Genomic DNA, 18,493 nt, shown 5'->3' on the forward strand with positions numbered 1-18,493 from the left:
GAGCTTCCAACGGAGCAAGCACCTCCGTTGTGACTGCCTCACACTCCGCCGTAGATCGTCGTGCACTGGTGGTGGCTCACGTCTCCGGTCGCCGGATCGTCAAGCTCTGGTTACCACTGTTGAATTCAATCACTGAATTCCTAACTCAATCACACACACACAACATTCAATGCTAGGGCTCACAATCAATACAGAAAGAGAGAGAGAGGAAGAAAAAGCATTAACTACACTAATCACACAGAATTAGATGAGGGAATTCTCTTTATTATGATTCAGTAATCATTATCACAATGATTACTGCTTTTATAGCCTTTATTACATGAAGGACTAAAGTCATACAAGTTATCCTCATCAAGGACTAAACTACAAACAGTATGTAAGATAAAGGACTAGTTCTGAATTAACCACACTACAACAAATTTAAACAAAAAGTTTGAAAAAACCATTTGTTTTTGAAATGGATACGGAAGAAATAGCAGATGTAAATTTTTTTGGTTTTTTTAATAATATGAAAAAATTACCAAAAAGGAGGAAAAATCATATTTATCACAACTGGGACGCGGCTGGGGGGGGGGTTGATTCGCGTCACCCAATACGAATTTCTTAATGAATTTGCATCACTCGAAGCGGATTCAATGAGGTGGCAGTGGTAAGACAAAAATCTTACAAGGAATATGTGCATTCCCTAGGTGGTCAGAAGACATGGAATTTGCCTCACCTGACTTGAATTCCTATTGCACAATGAATTCGCCTCGGTCAACGCGAAGCCAGAGTCTATCCCCCTGTCTGCCCATCAGGTCACGCATGCTGCAGATTTTACGTGATCCCACACGAAAAGCATGTCTCCATCGTCTCATCATGTCAGCTTTATCTTATTTGAATTCGCTTGATTCAGATGAATCCCATAAGTTCTTGACCACCTAGACAATGCACATATTCCCTAGAAGATTCATGTTTGATTCTACTACCATCTCATTAAATTTGCTTTGCTTAACGCTAAAACATTAAGAAATCTGAATGAGGTAACGTAAATCCACTCCAAAATCACTTCATTGTGGTAAATATGGTTTTCTTCCCTTTTGGTAATTTTTTTTTCGCGTTATTAAAAAAAAACTATATACACGATTTTGCAAAGGAAGATCTTTTATTCCATGAGGGATCTTTGAATAAAAAAGAGCAGTGTTGAAAGTCTATAATGGGCCCGCTTCTTGTTTGAATAGTTCATGTTTTATGCGTATAGGCCAGGGAGAAATATAATGGTTTCGAGAATGGGTCATGACTAAAAGAAGGTTTCGAGAATAAAAAATTTTGAAGATTAGTGTCTTTATGGGCCATCAGCAGAAGACGACCAGTATGACAATACCAGAATAAAGAAAAAATATATTTGACCAAAAAAAATAAAATAAAAAAATAAAAAGTATCCAGATGTATATGTATAAAAGTAATATTTATGTATGTCTTTACCAACTGATTTAAAGGCACGAAACAGAGCTTTTTATCATGCTGTGGTGGAATGGTTTGGTGAGCCATTAGCTTGCTTGCGTGACTCATGCTAAGAAAGAACAATGGATCTTATTGGTCTGTTATGTAATTCTCTGTAATGTTTATTTTGAGTTCTTTCTAATGTTTACAAAGGTTGGGGTACTCCTTGTACCTCCATTAATGTCATTGCTTATAAAAAAAATAATTGATTTAAAGATTTTAATAGATTTTTTTAGCGCAGAGTATTCACCGCCGACAACAGTGATTAATTTTTCATGCTAGAGCTCACACTAAACGGTAAACGCCGAACACGATATTATGATATGTATGATAATATATAACAATAGACACTGCGCTCTATGAGATTGCAGCTCGGATTGCAGCTAGAAGGCTTAGCTTGTTCTGTTTGGCGGGTTTTGCGGGCTTTGTTATCTCTATTGGGCTGTCTATAGGTGACTTTGTATAGGTGTTCGAGGCTGGTCATTGGGTTCTTATGGGCTGATTGGTTTTATGTGGGATTGGTCCCTTTGAGGTTTTTGTTAGCGTGTTTTTTTGTTAGGTTTGTTTCGGACTTTTGATCCCCTTTGAGGAGGGTGATTTTCATGACTATTTCTTCATCAATATATTCTCAACCATTTCGGTTTCGAAAAAAAATATATATATATATATAGCAGTAGACTTGTGGATATTTCATGTTTCAATTCAAGTGTGAGAAGATATTATATTTTTTGATACACTCATTCTGACTTTATTATCGCAAAAAAATATACTGACTTTTTTTACATCTAATTTTCATTAACTTTTTTTTTCATTTCTCCCTTCTTTTCATATTTTATCATATAGTTTTTTTTTTAATATTTCTTGTACATCAAAAAAATAAATTGCATTCTTTAGGGATTAACCTGGACCTCACCTACTGAACCACATGTCCCATAATTATTACCACTTGAGCTATCATTCAGTGACTTTTTTAATATTTCTTACTCTTCTTCTATTTTTGTGTGCGATGGAATTTGAGTGTAAAATAAATAATACCAAATATAATATATTTTAAGTTTTACAAGAATTGTTCCTTGACACTTTTTTTTTAACAAAAAAAAAATTAATGTACACTAAAATAGTATCGAAAATGAGAGGGTTTAGTACCTTTCATTATTTACACTATTAAGGATTTCTAAATTTAAATTATTTTTTTCAAAAATCGTGTAAATCAAAGCAAAAGTTTAGAGAGTTTTTATAACCTATGTAATTTGTGATGATTTTTAACCGTTCTTGTGTGTAGTGTCTAACTATTTTAGATGTACATGAATTAGCATTACTTTTCAAATATGACAATATTTCCTTTTGGTGGTGATTACATTATCTGACTTTATTCCAAGAAAAGGTTTTAAAGATAATTGAGAACAAACTTTACAATAAGCATTAGATCCTATTCCCAGATATCTTCATATCTACACAAATGCGAGCATAACATTCTTGGTTCCTCTTTGGAACAATTTATATACATAGCCCCGGAGACGCAGTAGCAGTAGACAAATACAAAGTACCACACCACTTTCTAAGCTTGAACACTAACGATCATATGGCTCAAGTGGGTTCTCTCTCTGCTGAACTTGAGACACTGAATCATGTTTTGTCACTAATGGAAGCATTCAGAGCATTCGACGCGGACAACGACGGCCGCATCAGAGGCGGAGCTAGGTGGAATCATGGGGTCCCTCGGGTACAACGCGAGTCAGCAAGAAGTGAGGGCAATGATGCAACAAGGGGACAAGAACAAGGATGGGCTACTATGTGTTAACGAGTTCTTGGAGCTGAACACGAAGCATTTGGAGACTGGGAATCTTGCAAGTGTCCTCAGCGCAGCATTTGAAGCGTTGGATGAAGATGGGAACGAGATTCTGACAGGTGAAGAGCTGCATGAGGTGATAGAAAATTTGGGTCTTGGATTGTCACTAGAGAAGTGTCAAAATATTGTGGGTTCGCTTGATGTGGATGGAGATGGAGCTGTGAGCTTGGATGAATTCCGACTCATAGTTGAATCCCTCCTCTAATTAAGATATATGTTTAGCTATAGACGAATAAGGTGTATGATCAATAATCATGTACTTTATAAGCTAATAGAAATATATTTTGTGATCAAGTAATAAGCACATGTGGCGTACAAGCTTAGCTGACCCCAGATATACAGGGAAACATTAATCCAACCAAATGTGATTAAGCAAAATGACTGGAAACCCAGATATGGAAATCTTGGATTCAATTCAAACCTTCTCTATCTCATCATTCAATCCCAAAAAATGTACATAACTTGTATCTAGCTATACTTTATCTATCTCTTCACTAAGTAGGACATAAAGACTCCTCAAAAAATCTGGCTTTGAATATCTATCTCCTTGGACGACCACGTTTGCGCTTCAAAGGCGTATCTCCTGAACCATTTGGAGCATTGATATTGTTTTGTTGGTCCATCTTGGTATTCCTGTTACTCAAATTTCTACAATATGGGGGAAAACTGTCTATAAGCTACTAAAAAAAAATTAAAATGTCTATAAGCTAACTGGAGTATATCAAAGCTCAGCATCATAGGAAAATTTTGTCAACAAAAATATAAAGTTGTGCAACGATTAACCTGTCTCCCCAAAATACTGAGACCATAATACTATTATGACAGTACTAGCTAAATTACACAGCAGAGAATAGTGAAAATTATACTATGTTCATCACAAATCACAATACAATGAAGGCAGTGATATGAATTACACAAATTACTTCCATTTTGAAAGATTTATTCTAAACCTGGCACTGCACTGAAAGAGAATAGTGAAAATTGAAGAGCGTATAAGTTCTATATTTTGCATCTATAGACAATAATTTATGAAACTGACAGTTTGGTTTCTGCCGTCATTATGACACTTCATAATCCATTGCTAGCTTTGCTTCAATCATCATGGAAGAGAATGTGGGAAAAAAAGATAATAATCATCATCATGTATCAATTCAAGTAAGTTGGCTAGTTATCTTGATGGTTAGAAGAAGTAGGACATGAAATATATAAATATCAGGGAGGGGTGATGGGGGGAATCTAGGATCTAATAAAAAACTGGGGCTTTAAAAAATGGAGGTGCAGATCCTCTTAGCTCTATCAGCAATCAGGGAATTTATCCCTTTCTTAGCAATACAATACCAGGTCCCTAATGAAACCTGGGGAAGTAGGAAATTTTAGGCTTAGATTCCTTTGGCGGAATTTTAGTTTGGAGAAGTTCTTTTCTCATTCCATTGTTTTCCCTTTTTTGAGGACCACACAGACACCTCTTCTCTTCAGTAATGGTTCTTGTTTTATACATAAAATTGCGTGGAAAAGCATACATGGTGATCAGTATGCAGCAGCGAACAAGGAACATTGAGATATATAAACTTTCAACATTACAGACAACCAATTTGTTCCGACAACTAGTATTGGATCTGTCTCCAAGCATGTCAACTAAGCCAGTTTTAGCCTGTTAGGAAAGTTTAAGGAGCACTAGTAAAAGAAAAAAATAACTAATGCAACTTCTACTTATTTAAATAGGAGAATCCTATTTCTCAGTAAATAATTTCACATATCAATGTCACTTAATGAGAATGTTTGAAACCAGTAAGAAATAAGAATCAGAACAAGATCCATAAATGTAACCTACTAATAAACTAGGAGCATATTAACTCTATTATAATCAATAACTCTTCCAAACCACTAGGATTAGCAAGTGAGGGGCTTGGTTAGTTTACATCAGATCATGGGTTCAAACCTCATTGCTACAGTACCACTATTGTATACCAAAACCAAAACCAAAAATGACTCCACCCACTTTCTTTATATAATGAAAAAATCACTTTCAATTAGAAAAATAAAACAAACAAAAACTAGTATGTTTGCCTAAGCTTTTGAATAAAAAATAACAGTAAAATCCACAAGAACACATAATAGGTTTCAATTGAATTCGAATGTAGAAGAAAAAATATGAATTTATCAAAATAATCTATTGAAAAATAATAGGTAAATGCTGTTCTATTTTATTCCTCAGCCAAAGGCTGGTATTTATAGAGAGGATACAATTATTACTCCTTGAATTAAGGAGAGAATTACTACTCCTTGAATTAAGGAGAAAATTATTACATATGAAAAAGTCAATAATAGAATCTCTAGAATTGACTGGAAAACAATAAATACTGATATATTTTCCAACACCCCCCCTCAAGTTGGTGCATAGATATCTATCATGCCCAACTTGCCTATCAAATGCTCAAAGGTAGGTCTTGCCAAGCTCTTGGTCAGGATATCCGCAGTTTGCTGACTCGAAGTCACAAAAGGTAGACATATGATTCCAGCATCTAACTTCTCCTTTATGAAATGTCGATCAATCTCAATATGCTTGGTTCTGTCATGTTGAACTGGGTTATGAGCTATGCTAATAGCAGCTTTACTGTCGGAGTATAATTTCAATGGAAGCTCAATTTTCATCTTAAGTTCTTCTAGGACTCTATGAATCCATAATCCTTCACAAATACCTTGAGCCATAGCTCTAAACTCAGCTTCTGCACTACTTCTTGCCACAACTCCTTGTTTCTTGCTCCTCCATGTCACAAGATTACCCCAAACATAGGTACAATATCCAGAGGTTGATCTTCTATCTGTGACTGAGCCTGCCCAATCAGCATCGGTGAAGATAGACACATTTCTTTCACTAGTCTTCTTAAAAAATAAGCCTTTTCCGGGATTTCCCTTCAAATATCTCAGTATCCTATAGACTGCCTCAAGATGTTCCTCAAAAGGAGAATGCATGAACTGACTCACTGCACTAACTGAGAAAGCAATATCAGGTCGAGTGTGTGACAAATAAATCAGTTTCCCAACCAATCTTTGGTATCTTCCAGTATCAACGGGAACACTACCTTCTTCCCAAAGTTTAGCATTAGGATCCATAGGGGTATCTGCTGGACGACATCCACTCATTCCTGTTTCTTTCAATAAGTCTAGAATGTATTTCTGCTGTGAAACCACAATACCATTCTTTGATCGAGCAACCTCCATTCCAAGAAAATATCTCATGGGTCCTAAGTCCTTGATTTCAAAGTCTACTGCTAATTTCTCTTTTACTCTTGCCATTTCAACTGTATCATCTCCAGTAAGGACAATATCATCAACATAAACAATCAGGGCAGCAACTTTCCCATCATGGGAGAATTTTGTGAATAAGGTGTGGTCAGCCTGTCCTTGAGTGTACCCTTGTTTCTTCATGGACTGAGTGAATTTTTCAAACCAAGCTCTAGGGGACTGCTTTAATCCATACAAAGACCTATTTAGTTTGCATACATTTGATCCAAATTTGCTTTCAAAGCCAGGAGGAATCTCCATATATACTTCTTCTTCTAGATCACCATTAAGAAACGCATTCTTAACATCCAATTGATGTAGGGGCCAATCCAGGTTGGCAGCAAGAGATAAGAGAATTCGGACAGTGTTCAATTTTGCAACAGGAGCAAATGTCTCTGAGTAGTCTATACCATAGGTCTGAGTAAAGCCCTTCGCCACCAAGCGAGCCTTGTACCTTTCAATTGACCCATCTGAATTATACTTCACAGTAAACACCCATTTGCATCCAACTGTCTTCTTGCCATCTGGTAGTGTCATAACACTCCAAGTTTTGTTCTTTTCAAGAGCTGTCATCTCCTCAAGTACAGCTTCCCTCCACTTTGGAATTTCTAGAGCAACCTGGACATTTTTTGGAATTTCTACACTAGACAATTTTGAGGTGAAGGCAGACAGAGATGAAGACAAATTTGAATATGATATAAAATTGGAAATAGGGTGTTTAGTGCAAGATCTAACAGGTTTTCTAATGGCAACAGGATCATCTATATCAGGATACAAAATACGACTCTCAGAAACAGAGATAGACTTACCTTTCATTTTCTTAGGAGGTTGATCATTCCCCGGTTCAGATTCCTGACAGTGTTGAGATGTGGACTCATTCCTTTCTTTGTGGTGCTTTTTCACATAAACCTTCCCTTTCCAAGTCCTGTTTCCTACTTCAAATCTGTTCTCTTTAAGTGACTCATTATTTTGTGGCATTTTAATTAGATCATCATCATCCCTATTGTCAAGATTCTCATTGGTTTCTTCATGAGAAAATGTAGGCTCTGATTCCTCAAGTTCCTTACTCATAACAGGAGTAGGATCAGATAGAGTATCTTGGCCATTTTCTGTTGGTGCAGAACTATAAGTCTTAGAGCTTTGTGGTACAGGCAAAGATAATTTATTTAAAAAACTCATGTCCTCAATTTGAAACGAGTCTTCCTTTATATCCCCCCCTTGAAGATGAGTGTCATTAAAAAAAGGTTTATTTTCAAAAAACGTAACGTCCATAGTGACAAACATTTTCTTGTTTTTTGGATCAAAACATTTATACCCCTTTTGGGTTGGGGAGTATCCAACAAAAACACATTTTATAGCACGTGGTTCAAGTTTTCCAACATTTTTATGTTCATGAACAAAGGCTATGCAACCAAAGATTTTTAATGTCAAATCAGTTGAAACACGAGTACTAGGAAAACATCCTTTGAAAGTATTAATTGGAGTTTGGAAATTGAGAACTTTGGAGGGCATTCTATTAATTAAATATGCCGCTGTTAAAACAGCTTCGCCCCACAAATAGTTTGGTACTTTACTTGAGAAAAGTAATGCTCTAGCAACCTCCAATAAATGTCTATTTTTTCTTTCAGCAACTCCATTTTGTTGAGGAGTATTAGGACATGAACTTTGATGTACAATCCCATTTTTTAGGAAAAAATCATCCAAAATAGTGTTAAAATATTCTTTGCCATTATCACTTCTAAAGACTTGAATATTTGTTTGATATTGGTTCTGCACCATTGTACAAAAATCCTTTACAGCCCGACAAACATCTGATTTCCCCTTTAACAAGTACACCCAACATACTCTTGAATGGTCATCTATAAATGTGATGAACCATTTTTTAAGAGAAAGTGTACTTGTACGGTTAGGGCCCCAAACATCACTGTGAACAATAGAAAAAGGTTTTGATGGTTTATATGGCTGTATTGGAAATTGGGAACGATGATGCTTTGCAAACTCACATGCTTCACATTTAAGCAAAGAAAGGTTCTTATTATAAAATAACTTAGGAAACAAGTGTTTTAAGTAATGAAAACTAGGATGACCTAATCGTAAATGCCATAACATAACGTTGTCATCATTATTATTCAAAACAAAAAAAGATTCAAAGCAGGAACTTATTGTTTTTGGAGGTAGTTGTGATGCAGATCCAATGTCAACGTAGTAGAGTCCTCCACTCTCCTTAGCACTGCCAATCATCTTCCCCGAGTTCAAATCCTGAAAGACACAGTGAGAACGGAAAAAATTGGTTTGACAATTTATATCTCGGGTTAATTTACTAACAGACATTAAATTACAGGATAAGTTTGGAACATGAAGGACATCGTTAAGAGTTAACACTGGAGACAACACAACTGACCCTTTACCTGCAATGGCTGAAAAAGAGCCATCTGCAATTTTTATTTTTTGATTACCTGCACATGGACTATATGAAGAAAACAAGGTGGATTCACTTGTCATGTGATCCGAGGCACATGAATCTAATATCCAAGTATGACTGGGACTGACACTAAGACATGCAGAATTACCTTTTGTTGCTATAGAGCAAGAAGGGGTTGAAGACTCGAGGAGTTTGAGCAGTTTGTCTAGTTGTTCCGTAGTGAGCGGAAGCTGAGTCGAAGAGGATTGCTGCCCTTGATCAGAATTACTTGCTTGAAATGCACGACCACCTTTCTTCTTCCAGCTAGGAGGTTTTCCTATGAGCTTCCAACAATTTTCACGTGTGTGCCATTCGCGCTTGCAGTGATCGCACCAAGGAACTTTTTCTGACCTTTTTCCCTCGCCGAGGTTCCTAGTAGCCAGAGCAGCGCCTTCAGATTCAGAACTTCGTGGTGTCTTGCCCATCATAATTCCTTGTCGTGCCTCCTCCCTTCTGATTTCTGCAAAAGTTTCACGAAGAGTTGGCAATGGTATTTTTCCTAAAACTCGACCCCTTACCTCATCAAGGTCTGTATTTAGCCCAGCAAGAAACATGAAGACACGATCATTTTCTTGCCTCTTGAGAAACAGAACACTATCTTCTGTACACCTCCAATTGTCATCATAACAGAGATCTAATTCTTGCCACAGGGTCAACAACTCATTGTAATAAGCAGTTACACTCCTGTCACCTTGTTTAGCCTGCCATAACTTTGATTTTAAACCAAAAATTTGGGAGGAGTTTTGAATATCAGAGTATGTTTCCTTAACAGCTTCCCACACATCCTTTGCAGAAGGCAAAAACATGTAAGGCTTACCTATTCCAGTTTCCATAGAGCTTACCAACCAAGCAATAATCAAGGAGTTTTCAGATTTCCATTGTTTGTAACGAGGGTCTCCGCTTGTTGGTTCAGCTACTGCTCCTGTTAAAAAACCAAGCTTCCCTTTGCTATCCAATACCAAGCGAACGGTTTGGGCCCATTCATTATAGTTCTTCCCATTCATCTTAGGAATATTGACCTTGAGGGAGTATGAGGAACCCTCTTGGTCATTGCAACCTATATTGACATTACTGTCACCATAAACACTGTTGTTTCTGTTTTCATTGTTGCCGTCATTACCGCCACTGTTTGCGACGAACTTTGGTGTGCCATCTCCACGACCACCACCATTACCGCGGCCACCGCCGTCTCCTTTGCCACCGCCATCACCGCTGTTGACGCCCGAGTCAAGTGATTGTTCGCCGTGGTTGGCTGTGGATCCGGTGTAGGCCTCTGCTATGGAGGGCCACCTATTGCGACCTGCCATAGGAGGCTAAATGGGTATGTGAAACGGGTCGGGGAAGGAAATAGGTTGATCAGACTAGCTGTGGAAAGCTCTACAGTAGAAGCTCTGATACCATATTAGAAATTGGGAGGCCTATACTCAACCACAAAAGCTAGCTCAAGAGTTGAGGTTTGCACAACCCTTATAAACACTTGATTGGCCTTATCTCTAGCCAATGTGGGACTTCTAACACACCCCCTCACGTCCAGGATTGAACAGACTGGAACGTGGGATCAACAACAACGGGTGCCCCGAATATGGGAAGTCTCCACAACAAACAGCAAATGGATCTAGGATAGGCTCTGATACCATATTGAAAAATAATAGGTAAATGTTGTTCTATTTTATTCCTCAGCCAAAGGCTGGTATTTATAGAGAGGATACAATTATTACTCCTTGAATTAAGGAGAGAATTACTACTCCTTGAATTAAGGAGAAAATTATTACATATAAAAAAGTCAATAATAGAATCTCTAGAATTGACTGGAAAACAATAAATACTGATATATTTTCCAACATAATCAAACACGGAAGATGTAATATAGTCAGACTGACAGACTCACAAACCACAAAATTTATCCGAATGTCGTCTTGCACTGGCCTGCTGGGCTCCTCAGCGCCTACCTTCGAAGTTAGGGTTAAGGCTGAGGCATTGCCTGTTCTGATTAAGAAGAGTGGCACTTACGAAATCGCCGATTTAGAACAATTGTTCACGAAATCTTTAACATCATGAAGTCTCTGTTGCAGGGCGAAGCTGAAGGTTGTAGCCAGGTGACTAGGGTTCAAACTAGGAATGTGGTTGAGATAGACAGAATTAGGGTGTTATGTTCCACTGGTGCTAGGGTTTAGGGAAAAACTATGAAGGACTCCACTAGTGCTAGGGTGTAGGAAAGAAACAATGAAGGATGAAGACAAAACAGAGGCTTGCAGCGGCAGAGGGCTGACGTGTAAAAAGAGATGACACGGTGGTGGAACAAAAAGAGAGGTGTGGGTGCAGATGAAGAAAGAAAGAAGGACAAACAAAGAAGAGAGCATGAGATTTCAGATTAGGTTAAGGTTATCTTTTACAATTTCTTAATTGTAAAATAGTTAAATAATATAAAAGTTTAGGGACTAAAATGGAAATTTAAAAACCTACAACTCTAACTCATGACATGGCATCATATGACACTGCATCCTTTTATTGGTCGATAAAGGGAGGGAAGCCTTTCCCTCTAAATCGCAGGCATGGGAGAGTGACCCTATAATGTATCTGGAATACTTCTTTCCTGAGTCTCTCATTCCTACTCAATAGATATAATCAGGAGATGGTTTTATTGGTGATTGCCTGATTGGTGCCCCGCTAAGAAGAAAATGGGCAATAGGTTGTTGATAAAACATATCCAGCCAAGTCATGAGGTAATTTTTATACTTCGTGCACCCACCATTGTGGGCGTACATTGGATATAGAAACCTGAAAGAATTGGGGCATGCAATGACAGTCTTTCACATGACAGTAGTCAAATTGGTTTTAATGGTCAGAAACAAGAAGCAGACACAAGAGAATAAGGAATGCGAATGAGGAGGAAGCCTCCCTCCTTGACATACCCTACCTATTACTAGCTCTTCTTTTATTCTTGAATCCCCTGCCCTTTTAATTATGTCAACTGTCCATTCTGTTGTATTCTACCCTCCGCTCTTACTGATTCCTATTCTTTGCTCCCTTCACAGCTTATATTTCTTCATTGCCCCTAATATATCAATTTTTTTTCCTCCTCTTACAACCACGTAGACCCATAACATTATTAGGCCCATCCTTCTTCAGAAAATCCCTTCTTTCTATATTCCAGGGTCAATGGCCCATCAACAACACAATAGAGTAATTGGTAAAAATAAAATTGGAAAAATTGTAACAAACCATCAAATGGGCATAACTACTTAAGGAAAGGCTATCCACACATGGAATGTTCTTATCTGATATAACTACAAAATGCTGTTTAACAATGAAAGATGTACCGGCTCAATGATGGTGAAGCTCCTCTACAAGGCGATACCAAAGATGCACCTTCCTGAATATCTGTAACCTCACGGTCCTGAGTTATATAATTCACAAAAGAAACAATTAGAAGATAGTACGTTGTAAATCTTTACCTTCTATTCTATCAAAGCTTAGATAAAAATAAATCCTATATATACATTTCCTGAAAAATGAAGAAATTCAGTGCACGAGATAAGATACCATTGGCTGTCAAAAGAAAGCTTCACAGTAACACAAGATATCACATACCGCATTATAAACTGGAATTTGATTGCGCCAGAACTCTAAGGGAGGTAGAAGCAGCCTACCTGCAACATAACCCAAGCATAAAGAATATAGTCTGAAGCATATGGCTTTTCAAATGACTGTATCAAAAAAACTAACAATAGCATTGGGTGAGGGTGTTGGCCGCTGGATGACACAAATGACAGTGCATAAAAAACACTTAAAGAACTTCTATTATCTGTAAGCATAATAAGATGTTAATGGATTTACAATGATAGAAAATTTTACCAGATTTGGATTTTCTTAAACTCAATGACTCTGGAGAAACACAGGATATTTTCTGGTTGCTTCTGTTGTTCAAGTGACTCAAATCCCTTCCTTGCGGAGATTTCACAGCAGACACAGATTTAGTAATTTTTCTCTTAGGACTGACCGCTTTTGTTATATCAGCCATTCTCCTTTTCTTATAATGGCCTGCAGTTTCTGCTGACATAGAACTATAAATCCTGGATGAAGATTTTTTAACAAGCTGCTCAGATAATATGTTTACTAGGCCCTTTGGCTGTGACTTAATGGGTGTCACCGAACTTTTCAGGCCGTCTTCACTAGAATTTTCCAGGGCCACTGAGGGGGAGCTCTGCTCTTTACCTGGATGCTTCAGAGGACCATCAGAAGCAGGCTGATTTTTCTGCTGGAAGACTTTAACTCTATGCAACCTGGCACTATGTCTATTACCGCCACTATCGCCACCTATTTTCTTTGACACGTGGGATTCATCTTCAATATTATGCAACCTGGCACTATGTCTCTTCCCGCCACTACCATAATCAACATTAACCCCACCAATCTCCCTCAACACATTGCATTCATCTTCAGGGAGTGGCTGCTCGCAATCTCCTGGGGCTTCTTCTGGTGATACCAAAGAAGTAGGAATAGATTTTTCAGCATCTGCAACAACAATTAAGATTATGAAGCTGGATATCAAAACTAGAGAGAACTGAAATGATAAAGCATCAAAGTACTATAGGACATGAATAAGCACACATGCAAAAGACTTGGAAGCATCACCCAAGTATTTACCATCAAACAATCTGTCCAGACGAATTGCTGGTAAATTGTCAGGAGCAGCAGTACTCACATCAATGCCAGCAGTTGATTCTTCACTTAAGCTACCTTGAGCATAGCTTTGCAGTCCCTCACCATCGCCATTCTCCAAGGCCACTGAGGTATAGTTCTTCTCTTTATCCAGATGCTTCAGAGGACCTCCAGAAGCAGGCTGATTCTTCTTCTGGCAGACTTTAACGCTATGCAACCTGGCACTACGCCTATTCCTGCCATTACCACAACCAACACTAGCCCCACCCATCTCCTTTGACACATTGGATTTATCTTTATGGAATTGCTTCTCATGATCTCCCAGGGTCTTATCTGGTGATATCGAATAAGTAGGATTGGGCTTTCCCACAGCTGCAAAAAAACAACTAAAATATTTAGTTGCAAATGTCTATTCCAACCACTACCCCAAGCAACATTAACCCCACCAATTTCCTTCAACACATTGGATTATAACTTGTAGTAATAGTAAAAGAATTACACTAATGGAAGAAAAGAGTCCTCTGCCCAGAATCAATGTGATTCTAGAACAGAGATAGAAATCTGTTATTATTCAAGAATAGGAAAGTAAAATCCTGGTTCCAAATAGACCAGTCGAACCAATTCCAACTATTCCCAAAGAGAACCTAACTGAGACTAGCATTCCTCTATTTATAGCTAACAACTAAATGACTAAAGTTAGTTAAAATTAGTTACTTCCTTTCTCTGTTTGTGCCTAACATACACTTCTTTAATGTGGGGGGGGGGGGGGGGGCTTAAGTCTATACCTATCACATTGCATTGATCTTCAGGGAGTGGCTGCTCGCAACCTCCTGGGGCCTCTTCTGGTGATACCACAGAAGTAGGAATAGATTTTTCAGCATCTGCAACAAGAATCAAGATTATGTAGCTGGAGAGAAATGAAATGATAAAGCATCAAACAACTATAGGACATGAATAAGCACATATGCAAAAAAGACTTTGAAGCATCATCCAAATGTTTACCATCAAACAATCTGTCCATACGAATTGCTGGTAAATTATCAGGAGCAGCAGTACCCACATCAATGCCATTATCAGGAGCAGAAGTACCCACATCAATGCCAGCAGTTGGTTCTTCTCTTAAGCAACCTCGAGCAGAGCTTTTCAGTCTCTTTCCATCACAATTTTCCAAGGCCACTGAGGGAGAGCTCTTCTCTTTATCTGGATGCTTCAGAGGACCATCAGAAGCAGGCTGATTTTTCTGCTGGAAAACTTCAACTCTATGCAACCTGGCACTACGTCTATTACTGCCACTATCGCCACCTATTTTCTTTGACACATTGGATTCATCTTCAATATTATGCAACCTGGCACTACGTCTCTTCCCACCACTACCATAAGCAACTTTAACCCCACCAATCTCCGTCAACACATTGCATTCATCTTCAGGGAATGGCTTCTCGCAACCTCCTAAGGCCTCTTCTGGTGATGCCAAAGAAGTAGGAATAGATTTTTCAGCATCTGCAACACCAAAGAGAGAAATGAAATGATAAAGCATCAAACAACTATAGGACATAAATAAGCACACATGCAAAAGACTTTGAAGCATCATCCAAGTATTTACCATCAAACAATCTGTCCAGACGAACTGCTGGTAAATTATCAGGAGCAGCAGTCCCCAAATCAATGCCATTATCAGGAGTGGCAGTACCCACATCAATGCCAGCCATTGGTTCTTCTCTTATGTGACCTCGAGCATAGCTTTTCAGTCCCACTCCATCACAATTTTCCAAGGCCACTGAAGTAGAGTTCTGCTCTGTATCCAGGTGCTTCAGAGGACCTCCAGAAGCAGGCTGATTCTTCTTCTGGCAGACTTTAACGCTAAGCAACCTGGCACTACGTCTATTCCCGCCACTAACCCCACTTATCTCCTTTGATATAAGAGATTCATCTTTATGGAATGGCTTCTCGTGATCTCCCAGAGTCTCTTCTGGTGACATCGAAGAAATAGGATTGGGCTTTCTCACATCTGCAAAAAAACAATTAAAATCTTTAGAGTATAATAGAGAATAGAGAGATAGGAAATAACATATCAAACAACTATAAGACATGCTCGCAAATCATTCACAGGTATCATCCAAATATTTGCCATCAGATAAGATTTCAGGATGAATTACTGATACATTATCAGGAACAGGATTGCCTGAATCGATGCACATATCAAACAACTATAAGACATGCTCACAAATCATTTACAGGTATCATCCAAATATTTACCATCAGATAAGATTTCAGGATGAAATACTGATACATTATCAGGAACAGGATTTCCTGAATCAATGCACATATCAAACAACTATTAGACATGCTCGCAAATCATTTACAAGCATCATCCAAATATTAACCATCAGATAAGATTTCTGGATGAATTGTTGATACATTATCAGGAACAGCATTGCCTGAATCAATGCACACATCAAACAACTATGAGACATGCTCGTAAATCATTTATAAGCATAACCCAAATATTTACCATCAGATGATATTTCTGGACGAGTTGTTGCTACAATAGCAGGAACTGCATTGCCTGAATCAATGCACACATCAAACAACTATTAGATATGCTCGCAAATTATTTACAAGCATCATCCAAATATTTACCTTCAGATAAGACCTCCGGACGAATTGCTGATACATTATCAGGAGCAGCATTGCCTGAATCACTGGCCGCGGTCGATTCTTCCCTGAAGCAATCTACAGCATAGCTTTCCCAGTTTGGAGGAAATCCAAATATAAAACTGTTGAAAACCTAGCCACAGAAGATTCAAATAGGAGCAAAAAAAAAAAATCAAATCGGGGATAACATACAAGCTTCACATCATCAAATGTGGGACAGTTACAACCTTAACTCAGACATGAAAAAACCAAATTTTAAACAAGACTTTTCGTCAAAACGGAAAGTAAAGCACGAAAAAAGCTGCAAACCTCAGGAGCAAAACCATTTTCGCGAGTGCGCTCCTGGTTGATGAAACCACTGATGATAACGTAAACACCATCCGCGGTCTCAAGCGAAAACACATCATATCTTTTGATAATAGGAGCCGAAACAAACACCCGCATGGCTTCATCCCTGAACCACACAACACGAAATTGTAACAGTAATCACACAATTTCGTCATCACAAAACCCTAACACAGAAATTACCCCAAAGCACTAGCAATTTAACGTTGCAGGAGTGAAAACCCTAAAATGAAGGAGAAATAGGGTCTTACTTTTTGGAAGAGACGCCGGCGACGGCTAAACGCTTTCCATGGAAGTCGTTTTTGGCTTGAATCAACCACCAGTCGTATAAGCAAACCTGCGCAAACGAACGAGAAAATGGCGTCAGAAGCGAAAACTGAAAGGGGAAAATGATGATGTGAAGAAGAAGAAGAAGCGGAGAGAGAGGAGAGGAAACTCACCGTTCGTTGGAAAGAAGAAGATTTGGCGACGGAGTTGGTGGCGTTTGACGGAGGAGGAGTTGGATTTGGAGTAGACTCCGCCATAATGGGGGAAGCACAGTCGTCGAGTTACAACATTCTCACACCACAGGCGTTGTGTTATACTTTTGCTTCCCGCGCAAAAAGTTCACTAAAATTATTCATGAAAAGTTGGAAAAAATTATTTTCTAAATCGCGCGAGATTTATCCATCTAATTAAATGGTTCAATAATATTTTAACATGTTTTAGATTTTTTTAAGACATATGTTTAAATATTATTAGATTTTCGAATGATATCTCAAGTGGTAAGAGTTATATGAGTCATGGAGATGGAGGTTCATAGATCAATCATTGGATACAATTAAAAAAGTTAATTTCATCAAGTGATTTTGTTTAACTCACAAATCACAATTGGCTCATAATCTCGATTTGATATTTTCCTTTGGTTTCATTATTTCTTTCCTCATACTTGACATGTCTTTTTTTAGTTTTTTTTTTTGTACATCGGAAAGATAAATTGCACCCGCCAGGAATCGATCTCTGGAACTCCCCTACCCAACTCATATGTCCCTCAGCTCCTACCACTTGAGCTATCCTACGGGGACATTTAGCTTAATTGTACTTTTATTTGATTTATTATGCTAGACATATGATTTTAACCCCCAATAATCTTTTAAACAAATGTAATCCCTCAACTTTTTTTAGTAAAAGATGACAAGTTTGGTATGCTTCTTTTCTTTTAGTTTTATTTGGGTTTATCCACTCTAATTGTTGGGCCCAATATACTCCAGGACAAGTTAAGATCAAAATTTGATCACCCAACTTTTCAGACCCGAATCCTGATCACGTAGGCTTACTACTGATTGGACCTATATAGATTCAATAGTGAAGAGACACATAACTCATATTCAGCCCACTATTCTCATTGAAAAAAACAACCCCCACTATTCTCAATCACGAGCATTTACAAGCTGGACGAAATAAAATATGATTCTGCTATAAAAATATAATTTACGTTGAAGAATTAAAACTTTTATTCAAAACAGGTTGGGAAATTTCTACAGCTCATAGCAACAATCATTTTGTGATTGTCTTCATCAAAGGGTGGCTTCCTACCATTGTCGTGTTATCTACTTTTATTCTTATGGTTGTGTTAGACGCGGCTATGGCCATCATCATACGCAAGATGACTTTTCAAGCTCAAACATCCTATGCAAAAGCGGGACATATAGTTGAGCAAACAATTTGCTCAATAAGAACTGAGAAATTGTTATTCGCACTACCCCACATTTATT

General features: G+C 38.0%; 1 protein-coding gene across 1 annotated transcript; it reads left to right on the forward strand.

Annotated features, from left to right (window-relative positions):
• Positions 1-2,902: 2,902 nt before the first annotated feature.
• On the forward strand, positions 2,903-3,632 carry LOC130734288 (probable calcium-binding protein CML29). The gene is given in 2 exon segments (XM_057586640.1): positions 2,903-3,168; positions 3,170-3,632. Coding segments are annotated over 2 exon segments (471 nt in total). The 5' UTR covers positions 2,903-3,064; the 3' UTR covers positions 3,537-3,632.
• The last annotated feature ends 14,861 nt before the right edge of the window (positions 3,633-18,493 follow it).

Source organism: Lotus japonicus, chromosome 1 (genome assembly GCF_012489685.1).
Source record: "Lotus japonicus ecotype B-129 chromosome 1, LjGifu_v1.2".
Taxonomy (NCBI): Eukaryota; Viridiplantae; Streptophyta; class Magnoliopsida; order Fabales; family Fabaceae; genus Lotus; species Lotus japonicus.